The 22,158-nt window shown below is 38.5% G+C and overlaps 1 protein-coding gene across 5 annotated transcripts in view; it reads right to left on the bottom strand.

The window, feature by feature from the left end:
• Abl (tyrosine-protein kinase Abl) overlaps positions 1 to 22,158 on the bottom strand; it is a 128,910-nt gene that overhangs the window by 12,559 nt on the left and 94,193 nt on the right. For 2 of the 5 annotated variants that reach the window (XM_065218075.1, XM_065218077.1), the window contains exons 2-6: positions 20,156 to 21,100; positions 790 to 1,376; positions 583 to 724; positions 404 to 524; positions 164 to 306 (exon numbers count right to left, since the gene is read on the bottom strand). In XM_065218075.1, the coding sequence (XP_065074147.1) occupies positions 164 to 306; positions 404 to 524; positions 583 to 724; positions 790 to 1,376; positions 20,156 to 21,100 (1,938 nt within the window). The remainder of the gene's footprint in view (positions 1 to 163; positions 307 to 403; positions 525 to 582; positions 725 to 789; positions 1,377 to 20,155; positions 21,101 to 22,158) is intronic. The other 3 variants (XM_065218079.1, XM_065218076.1, XM_065218078.1) reach the window with 3 other exon arrangements.

Here is a 22,158-nt window from a genome sequence, read left to right on the forward strand (position 1 = left end):
AAACATTCAAGTTAGTTCTTTGAATCAGTCACTCGGATTAAGTACCCCGAAACAGCGAATGCTTTCTGTAACGCAACCTGGCGATAAACGCTGTTCACAGATAAGCATTCGTGGTGCGGCTACTAAGCGTAACACACTGATCTTACAACCGAAATAGAAATACCTCGAAACAGCTTATCGATAAGGAAACTACTGCAAGAAGACGATTTAGTGATTGGTATTATACCGTTTGTATTCTGGTCTCCTTCGCCGGTCTTGCCGCTGTCCTCGTCCCGGTACGTTGAATCACGACTAGAAGAGAGTAAGCTATTTGATAGGAACATCAACGAGAAGGGAGACAAACATTTGCATGTGAATATTGACGGAAAGGTAAAGTTATTTGTATATGGCTCTTGATACTAACCTGGTTCGTTTGGGTGGTGCTGGCGCCGTTTTTCCACGTTTGTTGGTCGTTCTTCGCATTTGTACCCCTGGTGTAGCTGGTTTAATCGAAAATGTACTAAGCTTTGAATTGGAACCAGCATCTGCAGCGAGAGGGAGGTTAATTTGGGACGTTGAAATTATTGACATTTACCACATTACCCGAAATTGGAGTGATGACTGGTTCATGCTGAGGTGCTTGCTGAGTACCCATCTGTGGCTTCTTGCCCATTTGAGGAGTAAGTTGAACGGGTTGTGCAGCACCTTGTAGCTGTTTTTCTACCGCTTCAGTGATAGATGATTCCTGTCAACAAAAAATCTATACGGATAAGAAAAATTAGCGCTTGGAGACACACTTTTTTCAATTACCTGAAACATGTGCTCTAAGTCGTGGTGTATGCTCTTGAAGGTTGGTCTATCCTGAGCGTTCCATTGCCAGCATTTCCTCATCAGTTCGTACACCTCCGGGGGGCACCCAGGTGGCCGTTCCATCCGATAGCCAGATTCTAGCCGGTGAAACACTTCCGTTAGATCTATACCGGGATATGGCGACATGCCGTACGTTGCAATCTCCCACAGCAGCACACCAAACGCCCAAACGTCCGACTTGGTACTGAATTTGTTATACGCTAAACCTTCCGGGGCAGTCCATTTGATAGGAAACTTGGCACCGGCATGAGCCGTATAAGTATCATCTCGCATTAGTCGGGCCAGCCCGAAATCGGCCACCTTTACGAGGTTGTTATCGCCTACGAGACAATTTCTTGCCGCCAAATCACGATGAATAAAGTTTCGGCTTTCCAGATAGCTCATACCGGAGGCAATCTGGGTGGCCATATACAGTAGCGCCACGGCATCCAACGTTTCTCGGCCAGCCGAGCGAAGGAAGTCTAGCAGATTGCCATGGCTCATGAATTCGGTGATGATATAGAATGGTGGTTCTCGGGTACATACGCCTGTAAGGGAAACAACACGAAACATATGTTTACTACAAAGGAATAAGTAAGCATCTAAGGACTGTTCAGTTTATAAAACGGATAACAACAATTGTCTATAGCTTTTTCATTTTTGATTGTATTCGTATTGTTTATTCGGGACATAAATAGATTACACTAGTTTACAGCATATTTGAACTTTGTACGCTGGTGGTCATTTCCCATGTAAAATCGTGTGCTGAGTCCAAAAATTTCACTCAAAAAAAGTTTGTTTACTCAAATGCATAATTTTTCAGTTAGACTAATGGTATTTTTGAAACAACCACCACAAAAAAAAATTTCCCTTGTTTTTTGAAATTCGCAAAAAAAAATAAACAAACTATTAATTTACAACAATACCACTAATCTAACTGAAAAATGATGTCCAGTTGATCGAATGCAAATTTGGCGTTAACATAATTGATATAATTTTATTACAGCCGGAGATATTTGTATTTTAGAAAACAAACTTTTTTTAAGTGAAATATCGTTTTTTAACTGTATGTAGAAAACTACCCTACTGGGATTTTTTTGACTAAATATTAGGATTCAGCGCACGATTTTACATAAGGATCATAGGTCAAACATCGAAGTTCATTTTTTTTACTTCTATTTGTAAACTAGTGTTATGATCCAAATAAAATTATGCAACGCTTAAATTAATGATAATCAAACGCATAACTTCAGGATTAACAATAATAGCAAAGGTTTTAAATAAATGGATTTTCAAAATACCCAAAAAAAAAAAACAATATTTTGTTCTTCAATTTTTTTTATTTTCTCGCGTGAACAGCAAAGGTTTTTTTAATTGTTTTTTCCTTGGGATCCTCTTCACACACTTAGGTCGATTCCATAGTGAGGGCGAAGTATAAAAGTTATATTATAAGTGGAGCTTAAAACTTGCCGGAGAAAGTATTTAGCTAAGTAATCAAATAATATAGTTGTTACTAAAAGTGTGTGTCTGTTTTATAACTGGACAGTCTTTACATTTTCATTTATTTTATGTTTTTCACAACTTATTGTTCTTTAAAGCATTTCTACAGTTATTAATTGAGAGCTTTTATGCCAACCAATGCACAGTGGGCGAAAATTGACAAAACCGCGGCTAAATCGAATATCTCGGCTGTCAAACGGTTTCAGTCAACATGTTATACATATTCTCAATGAAAAAACTCTGCGGAATCGATTGGTTTCATTGGCCGGAGACTTTTGCGTTCCGAGGTAGAGGGCCCGAATCAACCCGAGTTCCCGGTAAAGTAGGAAATGCCACTATCTATCCACATCATTTTACACTTTAATTAACGTTTATTACTGGAAATTGATAGTATGTGGATAGATAGTGGCATTTCCTACTTTACCGGGAACTCGGGTTGATACCAGCCCTCTATCTCGGTACACAAAAGTCTCCGGCCAATGAGATTACCACCAATCGATTCAATAGAATTTTTCCTTTGAGAATATGTTGACTGAAACCGTTTGGCAGCCGAGATATTCAATTTAGTCGCGGTTTTGTAAATTTTTGCCCAGTGTGCAATGCATGAATTTGTATATTGCGTAGCAAGCACAATGATACTCTTTCCTCAAAGAAGCCGAGAAAACTTCCAACTTGCGATGATGATGATAATTGTCTACCACTCATTGTAGCACAAAAACTAAGTCCGATAGCAGTGGGCGCTCGTCACTGTTTGATTTGATCAAGCTTAATAACCTTCCTCAACATGTCACTGTAACGGTAAATTTACCTATACGCCGCCACGGGATGATAGAGAATCTCCTTCCAGCCACATGATCATACAATTGGTCAAAAAACGAGCCGTCCGACAGAAGGATACCCCAATGAGTGTGGTGAAGAGCCCGCCCTTTTTCCACGAGATGTTAATAACAGGGAGTTGACAATTTCAATCTCCTCATTCAAATCGATTCAATCCCAGCATTGTTTTGTATATATGGGCAATAATAAAAATTTTAAATTTTAAACGATCTCACAAACTTTTGTTGTTTCTTCACCCAATTTTCGTGCCTATTTGTGAACTCGTTGTCCTTCTGCTAACTGCTAGTCGCTACGAGTCTCCCGAAAGTTTCCCATGTTATTGCTGATGTGTTTTACGATATTTCGACGTCCATTATCTTTGTATGATGATCTTGAATTCTTAGTTGCGTCTTAAACCGTAACACCACCAGTGCAGAAAATGCACACTGTCTCCGGGAATTTTCTTAACGAGCATCACTCCATTGTCGTATCGCATGTACTCCATTTTGTAGCTTTTCTTTCACTTTTACTTTGTTGACTCCATGTTACCGGAAAATATATAGATATATACATTATTAGCAATTATGTGATATAACCACAACGGCATGGCCGTTCAGAATGGTTCAACGGGTGTGAAATGAGGGAACATTTAAATTTAACACGATTTAAAGTACTTCAATGTAACATTACATTTGTTGACTAACAATTAACACATTTTTCAATGTGTTATCTTAACTAATTTCTGGAAGAATTTACAATTAGTATCAATCATATCATCCATCATATCATATCTTCAAGTGATCTTAGCAAGCGTCACATTTCGTTCAAGTTTTTTGGAACTATATGTGATGAAATATTAAACGCACCTTTTAAATTGAATTGCACATAACAATGTCCAGTGTCATCACTTACTCACACATGAAATCTGTCTCGACCAACCTGGTAGAACGCGCCCTATCTGATTAGACTAAATGAAGCCCCGTTAGTTGTTGGATTATGAATTCCCAATTGAAACTTAAGGTCTTTGCCAAACAAAGGTCTTTGCCATTTTCTGCATTCGAAAGGGACTATTATCATAATGGTCAAGCCGGTTTTCTGCAAATTCTTGCAAATGCTTGCAGTGGATGGTAGTTGTCTACGTAGTTTATGAACAGCCTCATAGTAAAATGAGGAGGTCCGACGCAAACCCTAGCGCAGTGATTATTGTACGACGATAGACGAAATACTTCTCCAAGACGAGCGTCTGTCCTCCACGTTAGTGGCAGCTTCTAACAGTGTCTGATCTTCATGTAAGGGGAGAGTGATCATCACCATGGTGCCAGCATGTGATTCTAAGCCGCGATGTTTGTTCAGTGAGCAAAAAATGTAAATAAAGTCCTAAACAATCGCTAAAGATCTACCTAACAACGGTTGAAGATCAGAGTTGGTTCGTTTCATAAATGTCAGCATAATCAACGCGCAAGGATAGGAAGTAACGATAATCATAAAGATGCTTTTATGCCCAGCTAGAACGAGAGAAAGACAATGGTCCTGTCCTGTCCCTAAGAGCTTCATCAAAGGTGACACACAAGAAAGAAGTGTTAGTTTGTTTACTAAAATGAACTATGCCCATTTTGTTACGGCAAGTTTTGCTATAAGAAAGGCTCCTCGTGTTTATTAGCGAAATTCATATCAAATATTGATTAATTGCGTAGGAAATCAGTTTGGGACAGCATTTGTGACCAGCATACACCTTCCGGTCGTATGAAACAGGTCAATAACTGACCAAATTCGCCATAAAAAATTTTGTTTTGAATTTCTGTATGGCAAAATAGTGAAATTTTCGTGAACATTAAGACCGTGAGCTCCTGCACACCTGTCATAAAACCATCTCGGGCTAGGACCAACGGTTTTAGTTCCTTTCTGAAGAAGTGCATGATCAGAGATTATTTCGCCTCAGAAAAATCCCAACGACCTCGGTGCCAATGATTCCTATACTGCCTCTCTTGGCATGTTCGTCCCATATCAGAAATCAGCAAGTCGAGACAATCGCGTTTTAAGTTTGCTTCGTACCATTGCTTCTTATGTGATGTGACAACGAATTTGGTTGTCGTTCCAAACTTTTTCAGAACAAAGTTGTTGAGTTCATTTAGTATTATGAAAATATAGATGATTAGCTACCATTTCCATTGAAATTTCCATTGAAAATTGGAGACAAGTTAGTATGCGTAACATTTTAGGGTAAAGATGGGTTATGTACTTGATTTATTTATTTTTGACTGTCAATATAAACAGGCTGAATGTATACACCAATGCTGCAAACTATCATCTTGGGGTTGCATTGAACCTGTTGATTTTGACGAACAATTAAATTGATAAACGTACTAGCTGACCCATCTTGCCCCACCTTACCCTACAGCAGGTCAAGTCTCATCTAAAGATTTTGAACCAGAAAAGGTAAGGTGAAGTCGATAGTCTATTCGTGTTGTAAATGTATGTGATGAACTAGCCCTCGGCTAAAAACCACTTAAGTTAAGCAAAAAAATTATTTCAAGAACAACATGTGAAAAGGGCATACAAGCTTTTTGTAAACAAATATTCTTATGCCCATTTCTCGCCACCCATATGACACCAACGCAAACCATCAACATCGCCGGATAGGGGAAGGTTTCCCCTTCCCGATGATGTTGTTAGTTTGCGTGGGCCACCCTCGGTTGGCGAGAAGAGGGCCTACAAAGGTGTGTTTACAAAAAGCTTGTATGCCCTTTTCACATGTGGCTCTTGATTTGTGAATGTCTTATGCTTTCCTGGGCATTGTGCCTGTCACTCATATAAGAAGTTTTGCACTGGTAGGTCTAGAAAGCTATTTTTAACAGGGCCGTCTTAACCACCCTTGGAGCCCCTGGTCTATTGTTGATTGCAGGCCCCCTATGATTTGATATCAATTTTCAAATTCTAGCACACATGAAATAAAAATAGGTACTTGCGACAATCCTTTTTCGTTTAAATTTATTTTTTTAACCTGCTTTTATTTTAACACATATTTAAACCGAATAAACTAAATCTGATTATGACTCCTCATACTTGCGAATTTGTTAATATATATTTGAGCCGATTTTTGATCGAATGCGACTCAATTTTGAGTTACTCTCATTGGTCGTGCTCCAAGAAATAGTAAATCTATCTTCTATCTATCTATCTATCTATCTTCTTCTTCTATATATATAAAAGTGGATGTATGTTTGTATGTTTGTATGTATGTTCCAGCATAACTCTGGAACGCATGGACCGATTTCTACAAAACTTGGCATACGTATTCCTCACTTTAAGAAGATGGTTATAGATAGACCTGTGCGCCGCCACGCCACGCCGCCGCTGCCGACGATTTTCATACGCCGCCGCCGCCGATGAAATTGAACCGGCGCGCCGCCGCAGTAAAATTGTTCACGCCGCCGAATAAATTTATGTCACGCCGATGATAAATCCGCAACACCTCTTCGGTAAAATGCATCTTGAACTCGTTGCAATTAGAACGTGTGTGCACGCTCGTTCATGGCTACTCAAAATTTAGTGAAAACTCACTCAATTTCATTACAACCCGATCTACTCTAAATTTAGTAACATAGCCAGAACCAAATTTTGAGTAAAATGGCGAGGTACTTGTTGATGAGTTATTTCTACTCATTTCCATAGAATCCAAAATATAGGGAAGTGAGTCAAAAATACACAAATGGGCAAATATTTCGTGTCTTTTCGTTTTTTCTTTAGGATTAATAAACCAAAAACTGAAAAACAGTTATATCAAGCATCAAATAAAACAAAATGCAAAACAATTACCAATTATTTTGCGGTACGTTTCTTTATCCACGGCGGCTGCAATTTGCATCATTTTCGAATGAATTCTTTCGAAATTTTCAAATTTTCTTCTACGACGGAAAGGAAAACTTTTTTTTTTACATTCTCACAATCAGGGCTGAAAAATTTCATTACAGTTCAAAAGCTACTTTTAGAAATTATGAAACTATGGGATATTGAAATAATAATTTTTATATGTAAGATACAAGAAGAGGAGGTAAAGCTTATGTAGGACACATAAAACCTGTCAATGTCACTTCCAGAGGGTCGCAATTACCTATTAGTTATAACGATGGGTATTCACTCATTGAAATATCTCATTACAGCTAAAATAGCTAATTGTGACCCTGTGAATGCAAAGATGACAGGTTTTATGTGTCCTATACAAACTTTACCTCCTCTTCTTGCATCTTACATAAAAAAATATTATTATTATTATATCTCATAGTTTCATAATTTTGAAGAGTGGTGTGTTAGCTGTAATGAGATTTTTCAAGCCTGCTCACAATTCCAGTTTGTTTCTTTTTGAGTCAACAAATGTGCTTAAATCTCAAAATTGAGATACGCCTTTATTTATGTATTGTTGAGTCAATGTTGCTCATATTCAGAAATCTCAACTACTCATGCTTTGACGTTTCGAAAGAAGTTATGAAAATGAAAATGTCTGACTCATGTTTGAGTAACCTCATACAAGCCTGTATGAGTCAACTATGCAGCGTCATTTATAGCGAATTCGTTTATTATCAGTGCGAAACCGAACTTTTTGGCAGTGCGAACCTCAACCGGAGCTGGGTTTTAAAAACAAATGAGCAAACTGACGTTTGTCAGAAAACAAGCAGACCCAATTTTGACACCCGATCCAGATGGAACTGAATAATAAACGAATTCGCTATTAGTTTTTTGACCTTTGTTCGCATTTGCTCTATCAGGGATGAATCACTATTTGACCTCCTGCTCGTACTTGTTCGAGATTGCGTTTTGGTGCGCTGATCAAACGTCAAAAATCTCAGTTCACTGGTTTCGTCTCGATGAGCAAGAACGGCCAGATCTACAGGTGAGCCGACTCTTTCTTTCTCTCGATCCGACGAGAACACCGGATGAATGAAACAGTCGACTTACGTTTCCTTCTGCCTCACCTATAGATCCTGCGCATCGGTCTCGTCTTTACGCATTTGATCTTTGGAGGTTTTGTTTCCATTCACGACGACTTCAGCGATGTCGAATTTGAATTTAAATAAAATTCCCTTGAATTTTCTGTCGATTGATACTTCGAGAGGAAAAAACCTTTAAAGTGAAACTTGGAAAGAGTGACGTGAAAATACATATATTGAAGGAGAAAGTGATCTGCTTGTTAGGCATGTCAGAGGCTAAGAAGAGGCCGGGTGATACCGAGGTCTGGAATTGTAAGTCGAAATGGATAAAATAAACAGACACATCTTAACCGATATCGAAGAATCTGCAGATTGACTTGATATGGATGAGCAAAACCCGTTATCTAGTATGGAGGAGGAGCTAAATGCTCAACTTCCGAGTTTGTGTGAAACGAATGTCAATGTTCCGTCAAGGACCTAAATAAGCCCCAACACTTAAAACAATCAGCGTAACACGTTAGCATTACTTACGTAATATGATGAAAAGTCTCGAACTAAATAGAGCTGGCGTGAATGCTTTATTGAACCGTCTCACGATCTCATATTCACAGCACATGAGTGGGCGCTAGCTTCCGAAACTTTCTTGAGCTGTTTGAGGTGAGTTTTTTTTAAAGTCGTGGTTCTGAAACTATAATTGTAAACTATTGTTGCTATATCTCTAGCAACTAAGCCTACAAATAAGTTCCATCTGACCGATTGGTGACCATAAAGGGTTTGAAAATTACTATCCAATCAGTGCATTGAAGATCAGATGTTTGTTTACTGATAAACTAGACATTCGATAGCTGAGAAAATAATGTTTGATTTTCACCTAACGAACGGAATCCACTAATTGAAATGCATTTAAAAAGCATCAGTGTTCATCCAGTTAATCTTGACATTTTGAAATCGCATCATTTTGGCAGAAAATGTACTTCAACTGAAAAATTGTCTCAGTCAGCGGACAAGTTAAAAACGTGCCAGTTAAAAGTCGATCACGTAGCGCACGTCTAGTGTGAAAAGTTTCATTTTAGTTCCAATGTGATTTTACTCTAGTCTGTTTCTAAAACATGGTGACATAATGGTGGTGAAAAGATTGTTGTAAAATTCCGTTTTAGTTTATAGATTATAGTAACCCTGTTGTCTGCTGAAAAGAATGCAACAGTTAACATTGGCATGCTCTTGCGATCTGAGATTGAAGCTTGTATCAGTGAAAAAAATGAGGACTTGCTTGCCATGACACACATGAATCTGGGGATGAAGGAGCATCTGAATCGAAAGTTTCCTGTTAAGGACCTAATTTTGATTTCGACTTTACTTGACCCTCGATTTATAAACCTGAAATGCATTAAAAGTGCTTTGGATGAACGCTCGATTACCAATTTCTTGTACGTACTGTATGATATGAATTTATTGTACGGACATCATTAAAAAACGAATATTCAAATGGGTTTCTAATCAGATGAATGCGATGAAATTCCTTCTAACTCATCTTCCTCGTTGCTCAGTCTTGCTATGAAGCACTCAAACGTTGAAGATAGTGTGACCTCTGCCATCGAGAAAGAGTGCACCGCATATTTGGCTACGTCATACCCGAACAACGTTGTAGATGGAGATATTCTCTGCTTTTGGAAAATTAGAAAGCTTGGCAGCCTTGGTTCGCAAGATCTCGTGAAAGGTATTGTGTGTGCACACCAAGTGAACGAGTTTTTAACATAGCTGGGCCGACCGTATCTGCACGTCGGTCAGGCATCCACCATAAGAATGTGGATAAAACATTCTTAATTCATGACAATTACAGCATTTGTAAAAATAGAATTGTGCAATAATCACTGGCTTACTGACGGGGATCGGATTTACATAAAGGTGAATAAGGGATTATTATTAACAACACGCTGAAATTTGATCTTTTTTTTAATCTCTAACTGGTCCAAGTTGTGCGGGATTCTACGTATATCCGAAAGACTTCATCTTCAATTACATAAACACAAGTTATATGACTACAATGCGCGTACATTCAAATATGCATCAGAGTAATAAAAGCACATCATTTATCACTATCAACATATAAATAACGTGTAATTCTCAATAAATGATAAAAGATTACTTTTCAATACTATCCACCTCTACATAACGTACTTTTAAATACTTAATAAAAAGGTTGCTTACACTTTGCTATACGACTCAACCCCCTGCAAATGTAAATAAGCACTTGACTTACTTTTCTAAACAAATTCTGAATGCACGGCCAATGAGAACGACTCAAAATTGAGTAAGAGTTACTCATATTTGAGTTCAGGTCACTCAAATTCGCGAAAACGTAGCTCACCCATAGAATGAGTCAATTTTCCGACGCTTTTCCGAGGAAAAGTTCTCGAATATGAGGAAAACTGAATATGGTTGTAGTCGTTCCACTAGTGCACTTCTAAACGTGGGTAAAATTTTCTTAAATTTTCCATATATTCAGGAACTTTTTCCCGGGAAAGTGTCGCAAAATTTATTCACACTATGAGTGACCTACGTTTTAGCGATTTTGAGTAATCTGAACTCAAATGTGGGTAGCATTTTTTGTACATGTGGGATTAGTTTGAAAAGTATTTTTTTCTAAATCATTAAAAATACACTCACGCCGACCCACGCCGCCGCCGCCGAAAGCAAACGGCGTGATGCCGCCACGCCGCCGCCGCCGGCAGAAAATAACATATCACGCCGCTGCCGAAAATATTTTGATCGGCGCACAGGTCTAGTAAGGGGAGAGTGATCATCGCCATGGTGCCAGCATGTGATTCTAAGCCGCGATGTTTGTTCAGTGAGCAAAAAATGTAAATAAAGTCCTAAACAATCGCTAAAGATCTACCTAACAACGGTTGAAGATCAGAGTTGGTTCGTTTCATAAATGTCAGCATAATCAACGCGCAAGGATAGGAAGTAACGATAATCATAAAGATGCTTTCATGCCCAGCTAGAACGAGAGAAAGACAATGGTCCTGTCCTGTCCCTAGGAGCTTCATCAAAGGTGACACACAAGAAAGAAGTGTTAGTTTGTTTACTAAAATGAACTATGCCCATTTTGTTATGGCAAGTTTTGCTATAAGAAAGGCTCCCCGTGTTTATTAGCGAAATTCATATCAAAGATTGATTAATTGCGTAGGAAATCAGTTTGGGACGGCATTTGTGACCAGCATACACCTTCCGGTCGTATGAAACAGGTCAATAACTGACCAAATTCGCCATAAAAAATTTTGTTTTGAATTTCTGTATGGCAAAATAGTGAAATTTTCGTGAACATTAACGGCAAGACCGTGAGCTCCTGCACACCTGTCATAAAACCATCTCGGGCTAGGACCAACGGTTTTAGTTCCTTTCTGAAGAAGTGCATGATCAGAGATTATTTCGCCTCAGAAAAATCCCAACGACCTCGGTGCCAATGATTCCTATACTGCCTCTCTTGGCATGTTCGTCCCATATCAGAAATCAGCAAGTCGAGACAATCGCGTTTTAAGTTTGCTTCGTACCATTGCTTCTTATGTGATGTGACAACGAATTTGGTTGTCGTTCCAAACTTTTTCAGAACAAAGTTGTTGAGTTCATTTAGTATTATGAAAATATAGATGATTAGCTACCATTTCCATTGAAATTTCCATTGAAAATTGGAGACAAGTTAGTATGCGTAACATTTTAGGGTAAAGATGGGTTATGTACTTGATTTATTTATTTTTGACTGTCAATATAAACAGGCTGAATGTATACACCAATGCTGCAAACTATCATCTTGGGGTTGCATTGAACCAGTTGATTTTGACGAACAATTAAATTGATAAACGTACTAGCTGACCCATCTTGCCCCACCTTACCCTACAGCAGGTCAAGTCTCATCTAAAGATTTTGAACCAGAAAAGGTAAGGTGAAGTCGATAGTCTATTCGTGTTGTAAATGTATGTGATGAACTAGCCCTCGGCTAAAAACCACTTAAGTTAAGCAAAAAAATTATTTCAAGAACAACATGTGAAAAGGGCATACAAGCTTTTTGTAAACAAATATTCTTATGCCCATTTCTCGCCACCCATATGACACCAACGCAAACCATCAACATCGCCGGATAGGGGAAGGTTTCCCCTTCCCGATGATGTTGTTAGTTTGCGTGGGCCACCCTCGGTTGGCGAGAAGAGGGCCTACAAAGGTGTGTTTACAAAAAGCTTGTATGCCCTTTTCACATGTGGCTCTTGATTTGTGAATGTCTTATGCTTTCCTGGGCATTGTGCCTGTCACTCATATAAGAAGTTTTGCACTGGTAGGTCTAGAAAGCTATTTTTAACAGGGCCGTCTTAACCACCCTTGGAGCCCCTGGTCTATTGTTGATTGCAGGCCCCCTATGATTTGATATCAATTTTCAAATTCTAGCACACATGAAATAAAAATAGGTACTTGCGACAATCCTTTTTCGTTTAAATTTATTTTTTTAACCTGCTTTTATTTTAACACATATTTAAACCGAATAAACTAAATCTGATTATGACTCCTCATACTTGCGAATTTGTTAATATATATTTGAGCCGATTTTTGATCGAATGCGACTCAATTTTGAGTTACTCTCATTGGTCGTGCTCCAAGAAATAGTAAATCTATCTTCTATCTATCTATCTATCTATCTTCTTCTTCTATATATATAAAAGTGGATGTATGTTTGTATGTTTGTATGTATGTTCCAGCATAACTCTGGAACGCATGGACCGATTTCTACAAAACTTGGCATACGTATTCCTCACTTTAAGAAGATGGTTATAGATAGACCTGTGCGCCGCCACGCCACGCCGCCGCTGCCGACGATTTTCATACGCCGCCGCCGCCGATGAAATTGAACCGGCGCGCCGCCGCAGTAAAATTGTTCACGCCGCCGAATAAATTTATGTCACGCCGATGATAAATCCGCAACACCTCTTCGGTAAAATGCATCTTGAACTCGTTGCAATTAGAACGTGTGTGCACGCTCGTTCATGGCTACTCAAAATTTAGTGAAAACTCACTCAATTTCATTACAACCCGATCTACTCTAAATTTAGTAACATAGCCAGAACCAAATTTTGAGTAAAATGGCGAGGTACTTGTTGATGAGTTATTTCTACTCATTTCCATAGAATCCAAAATATAGGGAAGTGAGTCAAAAATACACAAATGGGCAAATATTTCGTGTCTTTTCGTTTTTTCTTTAGGATTAATAAACCAAAAACTGAAAAACAGTTATATCAAGCATCAAATAAAACAAAATGCAAAACAATTACCAATTATTTTGCGGTACGTTTCTTTATCCACGGCGGCTGCAATTTGCATCATTTTCGAATGAATTCTTTCGAAATTTTCAAATTTTCTTCTACGACGGAAAGGAAAACTTTTTTTTTTACATTCTCACAATCAGGGCTGAAAAATTTCATTACAGTTCAAAAGCTACTTTTAGAAATTATGAAACTATGGGATATTGAAATAATAATTTTTATATGTAAGATACAAGAAGAGGAGGTAAAGCTTATGTAGGACACATAAAACCTGTCAATGTCACTTCCAGAGGGTCGCAATTACCTATTAGTTATAACGATGGGTATTCACTCATTGAAATATCTCATTACAGCTAAAATAGCTAATTGTGACCCTGTGAATGCAAAGATGACAGGTTTTATGTGTCCTATACAAACTTTACCTCCTCTTCTTGCATCTTACATAAAAAAATATTATTATTATTATATCTCATAGTTTCATAATTTTGAAGAGTGGTGTGTTAGCTGTAATGAGATTTTTCAAGCCTGCTCACAATTCCAGTTTGTTTCTTTTTGAGTCAACAAATGTGCTTAAATCTCAAAATTGAGATACGCCTTTATTTATGTATTGTTGAGTCAATGTTGCTCATATTCAGAAATCTCAACTACTCATGCTTTGACGTTTCGAAAGAAGTTATGAAAATGAAAATGTCTGACTCATGTTTGAGTAACCTCATACAAGCCTGTATGAGTCAACTATGCAGCGTCATTTATAGCGAATTCGTTTATTATCAGTGCGAAACCGAACTTTTTGGCAGTGCGAACCTCAACCGGAGCTGGGTTTTAAAAACAAATGAGCAAACTGACGTTTGTCAGAAAACAAGCAGACCCAATTTTGACACCCGATCCAGATGGAACTGAATAATAAACGAATTCGCTATTAGTTTTTTGACCTTTGTTCGCATTTGCTCTATCAGGGATGAATCACTATTTGACCTCCTGCTCGTACTTGTTCGAGATTGCGTTTTGGTGCGCTGATCAAACGTCAAAAATCTCAGTTCACTGGTTTCGTCTCGATGAGCAAGAACGGCCAGATCTACAGGTGAGCCGACTCTTTCTTTCTCTCGATCCGACGAGAACACCGGATGAATGAAACAGTCGACTTACGTTTCCTTCTGCCTCACCTATAGATCCTGCGCATCGGTCTCGTCTTTACGCATTTGATCTTTGGAGGTTTTGTTTCCATTCACGACGACTTCAGCGATGTCGAATTTGAATTTAAATAAAATTCCCTTGAATTTTCTGTCGATTGATACTTCGAGAGGAAAAAACCTTTAAAGTGAAACTTGGAAAGAGTGACGTGAAAATACATATATTGAAGGAGAAAGTGATCTGCTTGTTAGGCATGTCAGAGGCTAAGAAGAGGCCGGGTGATACCGAGGTCTGGAATTGTAAGTCGAAATGGATAAAATAAACAGACACATCTTAACCGATATCGAAGAATCTGCAGATTGACTTGATATGGATGAGCAAAACCCGTTATCTAGTATGGAGGAGGAGCTAAATGCTCAACTTCCGAGTTTGTGTGAAACGAATGTCAATGTTCCGTCAAGGACCTAAATAAGCCCCAACACTTAAAACAATCAGCGTAACACGTTAGCATTACTTACGTAATATGATGAAAAGTCTCGAACTAAATAGAGCTGGCGTGAATGCTTTATTGAACCGTCTCACGATCTCATATTCACAGCACATGAGTGGGCGCTAGCTTCCGAAACTTTCTTGAGCTGTTTGAGGTGAGTTTTTTTTAAAGTCGTGGTTCTGAAACTATAATTGTAAACTATTGTTGCTATATCTCTAGCAACTAAGCCTACAAATAAGTTCCATCTGACCGATTGGTGACCATAAAGGGTTTGAAAATTACTATCCAATCAGTGCATTGAAGATCAGATGTTTGTTTACTGATAAACTAGACATTCGATAGCTGAGAAAATAATGTTTGATTTTCACCTAACGAACGGAATCCACTAATTGAAATGCATTTAAAAAGCATCAGTGTTCATCCAGTTAATCTTGACATTTTGAAATCGCATCATTTTGGCAGAAAATGTACTTCAACTGAAAAATTGTCTCAGTCAGCGGACAAGTTAAAAACGTGCCAGTTAAAAGTCGATCACGTAGCGCACGTCTAGTGTGAAAAGTTTCATTTTAGTTCCAATGTGATTTTACTCTAGTCTGTTTCTAAAACATGGTGACATAATGGTGGTGAAAAGATTGTTGTAAAATTCCGTTTTAGTTTATAGATTATAGTAACCCTGTTGTCTGCTGAAAAGAATGCAACAGTTAACATTGGCATGCTCTTGCGATCTGAGATTGAAGCTTGTATCAGTGAAAAAAATGAGGACTTGCTTGCCATGACACACATGAATCTGGGGATGAAGGAGCATCTGAATCGAAAGTTTCCTGTTAAGGACCTAATTTTGATTTCGACTTTACTTGACCCTCGATTTATAAACCTGAAATGCATTAAAAGTGCTTTGGATGAACGCTCGATTACCAATTTCTTGTACGTACTGTATGATATGAATTTATTGTACGGACATCATTAAAAAACGAATATTCAAATGGGTTTCTAATCAGATGAATGCGATGAAATTCCTTCTAACTCATCTTCCTCGTTGCTCAGTCTTGCTATGAAGCACTCAAACGTTGAAGATAGTGTGACCTCTGCCATCGAGAAAGAGTGCACCGCATATTTGGCTACGTCATACCCGAACAACGTTGTAGATGGAGATATTCTCTGCTTTTGGAAAATTAGAAAGCTTGGCAGCCTTGGTTCGCAAGATCTCGTGAAAGGTATTGTGTGTGCACACCAAGTGAACGAGTTTTTAACATAGCTGGGCCGACCGTATCTGCACGTCGGTCAGGCATCCACCATAAGAATGTGGATAAAACATTCTTAATTCATGACAATTACAGCATTTGTAAAAATAGAATTGTGCAATAATCACTGGCTTACTGACGGGGATCGGATTTACATAAAGGTGAATAAGGGATTATTATTAACAACACGCTGAAATTTGATCTTTTTTTTAATCTCTAACTGGTCCAAGTTGTGCGGGATTCTACGTATATCCGAAAGACTTCATCTTCAATTACATAAACACAAGTTATATGACTACAATGCGCGTACATTCAAATATGCATCAGAGTAATAAAAGCACATCATTTATCACTATCAACATATAAATAACGTGTAATTCTCAATAAATGATAAAAGATTACTTTTCAATACTATCCACCTCTACATAACGTACTTTTAAATACTTAATAAAAAGGTTGCTTACACTTTGCTATACGACTCAACCCCCTGCAAATGTAAATAAGCACTTGACTTACTTTTCTAAACAAATTCTGAATGCACGGCCAATGAGAACGACTCAAAATTGAGTAAGAGTTACTCATATTTGAGTTCAGGTCACTCAAATTCGCGAAAACGTAGCTCACCCATAGAATGAGTCAATTTTCCGACGCTTTTCCGAGGAAAAGTTCTCGAATATGAGGAAAACTGAATATGGTTGTAGTCGTTCCACTAGTGCACTTCTAAACGTGGGTAAAATTTTCTTAAATTTTCCATATATTCAGGAACTTTTTCCCGGGAAAGTGTCGCAAAATTTATTCACACTATGAGTGACCTACGTTTTAGCGATTTTGAGTAATCTGAACTCAAATGTGGGTAGCATTTTTTGTACATGTGGGATTAGTTTGAAAAGTATTTTTTTCTAAATCATTAAAAATACACTCACGCCGACCCACGCCGCCACGCCGCCGCCGCCGAAAGCAAACGGCGTGATGCCGCCACGCCGCCGCCGCCGGCAGAAAATAACATATCACGCCGCCGCCGAAAATATTTTGATCGGCGCACAGGTCTAGTAAGGGGAGAGTGATCATCGCCATGGTGCCAGCATGTGATTCTAAGCCGCGATGTTTGTTCAGTGAGCAAAAAATGTAAATAAAGTCCTAAACAATCGCTAAAGATCTACCTAACAACGGTTGAAGATCAGAGTTGGTTCGTTTCATAAATGTCAGCATAATCAACGCGCAAGGATAGGAAGTAACGATAATCATAAAGATGCTTTTATGCCCAGCTAGAACGAGAGAAAGACAATGGTCCTGTCCTGTCCCTAGGAGCTTCATCAAAGGTGACACACAAGAAAGAAGTGTTAGTTTGTTTACTAAAATGAACTATGCCCATTTTGTTATGGCAAGTTTTGCTATAAGAAAGGCTCCCCGTGTTTATTAGCGAAATTCATATCAAAGATTGATTAATTGCGTAGGAAATCAGTTTGGGACGGCATTTGTGACCAGCATACACCTTCCGGTCGTATGAAACAGGTCAATAACTGACCAAATTCGCCATAAAATTTTTTGTTTTGAATTTCTGTATGGCAAAATAGTGAACTTTTCGTGAACATTAACGGCAAGACCGTGAGCTCCTGCCCACCTGTCATAAAACCATCTCGGGCTAGGACCAACGGTTTTAGTTTCTTTCTGAAGAAGTGCGTGATCAGAGATTATTTCGCCTCAGAAAAATCCCAACGACCTCGGTGCCAATGATTCCTATACTGCCTCTCTTCGCATGTCCGTCCCATATCAGAAATCAGCAAGACGAGAAAATCGCGTTTTAAGTTTGCTTCGTACCATTGCTTCTTATGTGATGTGACAACGAATTTGGTTGTCGTTCCAAACTTTTTCAGAACAAAGTTGTTGAGTTCTTTAGTATTATGAAAATATAGATGATTAGCTACCATTTCCATTGAAAAACTCAGTTTTACAAACTAGGAACTGTGGGACGCCCGTAAAATTGGAGACAAGTTAGTATGCGTAACATTTTAGGGTAAAGATGGGTTATGTACTTGATTTATTTATTTTTGATTGTCAACATAAACAGGCTGAATGTATACACCAATGCTGCAAACTATCATCTTGGGGTTGCATTGAACCTGTTGATTTTGACGAACAAATAAATTGATAAACGTACTAGCTGACCCATCTTGCCCCACCTTACCCTACAGCAGGTTAAGTCTCATCTAAAGATTTTGAACCAGAAAAGGTAAGGTGAAGTCGAGAGTCTATTCGTGTTGTAAATTTATGTGATGAACTAGCCCTCGGCTAAAAACCACATAAGTAAAGCAAAAAAAATTGATTGTGAATGTCTTATGCTTTCCTGGGCATTGTGCCTGTCACTCATATATAAGAAGTTATGCACTGGTAGGTTTTGAAAGCTATTTTTAACAGGGCCGTCTTAACCACCCTTGGAGCCCCTGGTCTATTGTTGATTGCAGGCCCCCTTTGATTTGATATCAATTTTCAAATTCTAGCACACATGAAATAAAAATAGGTACTTGCGACAATCCTTTTTCGTTTAAATTTATTTTCCTAACCTGCTTTTATTTTGACACATCTTCTTCTTCTTCCTCGCATTTCAAGCTTATTGCGTATGGCATATTAGCTTATTGCGTGCTCTCAACTTAGTGTTCTAGATGCACTTCCACAGTTATTAATTGAGAGCTTTCGATGCCTGTACCATTTTTGCATTAGTATAATTGTGTGGCAAGTACTATCCCGAGCAAAGTCAAGCATCAAAATGACAGCAAATTGAAATCAAGTTTTGATATCAACTTCAAACTGAAATCATAATTTGATTTCAGTTGACGCAATGGACAAATTTGATACCAAATTTTGTTTTCATTTAGCTGTACATTTGCTCTTCAAAAATATGTTGCTGCGGGTTTGTTTTCATTGCCTTAGCATAACATCCAATTGAATACTTGTTTTGTTATCAACAGGAAAAATTGATAACAAATTTAATTTTCAGTTTGCTTTCACTGATAAAAGAAATAGTTTTCAATGTGATGTCACAGGAAGATTTCTTTGCTCTCAATTTTGATATTTTAACCGTTAAAACGGTCAAAACGACAGCAACTTGAATAATCATTATCAGCGAAATCACAACATCAAATTTAGATTTCAATTTGATCTCAGACTTTGCTCGGGATCATACTCTATGCCCAGGGAAGTCGAGATATTTTCCAACCCGAAAAATTCTTAGACCGGACCGGGAATCGAACCAAGCCACCACCAGCATGGTCTTGCTTTATAGCTGTGCCTTTACCGCCTGAGCTAAGGGAGGTCCCTTATTTTAACACATATTTAACCCGATTAAACTAAATCTGATTATGACTCCTCATACTTGCGAATTTGTTAATAGAAGTGTTGATATCAATATTCATCAATATTTCGTACTCAATATTCATGATCATTAACCAATTAAGTCTGGTTTATAGCATCCCTCAATTATTTATTTTTCACTCATTATTTTAATCTATCTTGAGCATCATTGAAATAAATATCCTGAGTAATCCTGATTTGGGAAAACCAATTTTCCAGGCCTGGCTTTAGCTCACCGGTTAATACGGCACCGATTGTGAATGTTATGTAATTTCAATCTACCAGCGTTACTAATCGGACTTAGTGGATTAGTAAAATTTTGCTTGATTTTCCTCAAAAATCAGCTCGTATATCTGGAAAATCTATGAAATGGTTACACAGTTTACGAGTATACTCATAAACTGATTAAAATTACATCGATTTTTCCAGATTTTTGAGCCGATTTTTGATCGAATGCGACTCAATTTTGAGTTACTCTCATTGGTCGTGCTCCAAAAAATAGTAAATAATTTATTAAAATCCTCCTTACTGTCACTGTGTGAATAAATGAATCCAGTAGGGACTTACCTATCAGTTGCACCAAGTTCGGATGTTTCATTTCCTTCATAATAGCAGCCTCTTCTAGGAAATCTTTTAGTGCCATCGTATCCTCCTTCAGTGTCTTTACCGCCACCGTATTTCCGTACCGTTTCCACACAGCCTCATACACCTCCCCATACTGTCCACCACCCAGCTTATGTTTCATCACTATGTCTGTTCGACAGATTTCCCACTCGTCCGGCTCAGGGCTCAGGGGGAACACGGTTGGTTTGTTCTGCTTTGGCGCTGGATAGAGCAGTGGCGTTATCAGTCCGTGACCCTCATGCAAAACACTGTGATGGTGCACTAGTTCAGCAAGTGTGTTAAATTTAGCCTCTGCGGTTACGTACACTTTGCCATCGGAATCCTCCGATATCCTGTAGTGATAGACTCGTCCATCATATCGTAAACTTATACTACGTTGCCCGGGAGAGCTTTCGCTTTCTCGCACCAGGAAGCTTCCGTTGATGCCGGAACTTAGCAAATATTCAGCAGCATTGCGCGAAATTGGCCCGTGATACCAGGAGTGCTTTTCTAGGGAATTCAGCGGCGTCACATAGTTTGAGGGTACCCATCCGACATGGCCCGAGTCGGAATGTGCCTCGCACCATTCACCGGATTTATTATAGGACAATATTCGTACTTGCTCCCCCTTTCGTAAGCTTAATTGGTTTTCACCACCTGCTTTAAAGTCGTACAATGCTACAAACAGCTGTGGGTCGTCCTCTTCCGGACCGGGCGCCAACAGGTTCTCTTTAGATGTCCACCGATGGGCATTTTCGAAGCTAGATTGAGCGGTATTTGAGCTGCCCTGTGAGTGGAGCGTTCCGGTGTGATTTTCCGAGCCATCTTGGCTTTGAGCAAGTAGATCACCAGGGATGATACTGCCGGGCGGTGGGATGTGTGGCAATGGACGAGATTGTAGCAACGCTTCTGTTGAATGTAAGCAGAGAATAATGGGTTTAATTAGTAATCGGTATGACGTATCATTATCCAATATCGGGATATGTAGGTATTTATCTCTGTAAAAACAAGCTGACCAAGCTAGGTATACTTTAATTTGATTGTTTCATATTCTGCAGTTTTAGCGGTAATGGAAAATAATTGAATTTCAGATTGCTTCATCGATGGAAAAATCAAGAGAGAAATTGCAATTCAAATTGAATTACATCGACTGAGAGAGGTCAACGAGTATGGTAAAAGCAAAAGTTAGAATTAAGGCAATTAGCAAATGCCAGGCTCTCGCGGCATCGGTAAAAGGCGCATGTTGTATTTATCCACATATGAAAATGTGTGGTTTCACGGTCGGTTAAGAGGGGACAACTGTTACCCATAACCACAGTCAGTCCCGTCTGTAAAAAACTGGAGATGAAAAAAAGGCGTTCAAAGATTTTACAAATTTCTTTTTTTACACTTATTTTGGAGGAATAATTTTTAAAATAAACGTGAATGCATCTATGTTTAGTAAAGAATTTTGAATAGAATATCGTGAATTTTTTATTCTAAAGGCCAAATCGGAGTGGGACTGACTTGCGATTACATTTAACGTCAATGAGAAAAAATAACCGCAAGTTAGTCACAGTGCCAAGATGATGCTTAGTTAGTTTAGCATAGTATTGAACAGTAGAAGGACACCATGGTCCCATAGAACGTTACTGAATGTGTATGGAATCATTCCGCTGGTTCCGGAGTTATCGCCGAAACATATTCCGGCGAGTATGGGTCTTGAGACCAGACATTTTGAAAAACGTGCCATATTAGAATTTGAGAATAAGATCAATAATAATCATGGCGAGTCACCAGTTGACCACACTCGGACATGTTCCGGATACCGTCGGGGAAGTGATAAAACTTTTTTAAATCAAAATCCATCATGCGACACATCAAATCATATGAGAGTGAAAAAAAAATCTATTAAAGGCTTTCCATTGACAAGTAGCTATTGCCTAGTTGCTGAAAAACAAAAACATTAAAGGATTCTCAACAATTCG

This window comes from Ochlerotatus camptorhynchus, unplaced genomic scaffold, assembly GCF_037179485.1.
Source record: "Ochlerotatus camptorhynchus isolate MF236.1 unplaced genomic scaffold, CSIRO-AGI_Acam_v1.1 ptg000083l, whole genome shotgun sequence".
NCBI lineage: Eukaryota > Metazoa > Arthropoda > Insecta > Diptera > Culicidae > Ochlerotatus > Ochlerotatus camptorhynchus.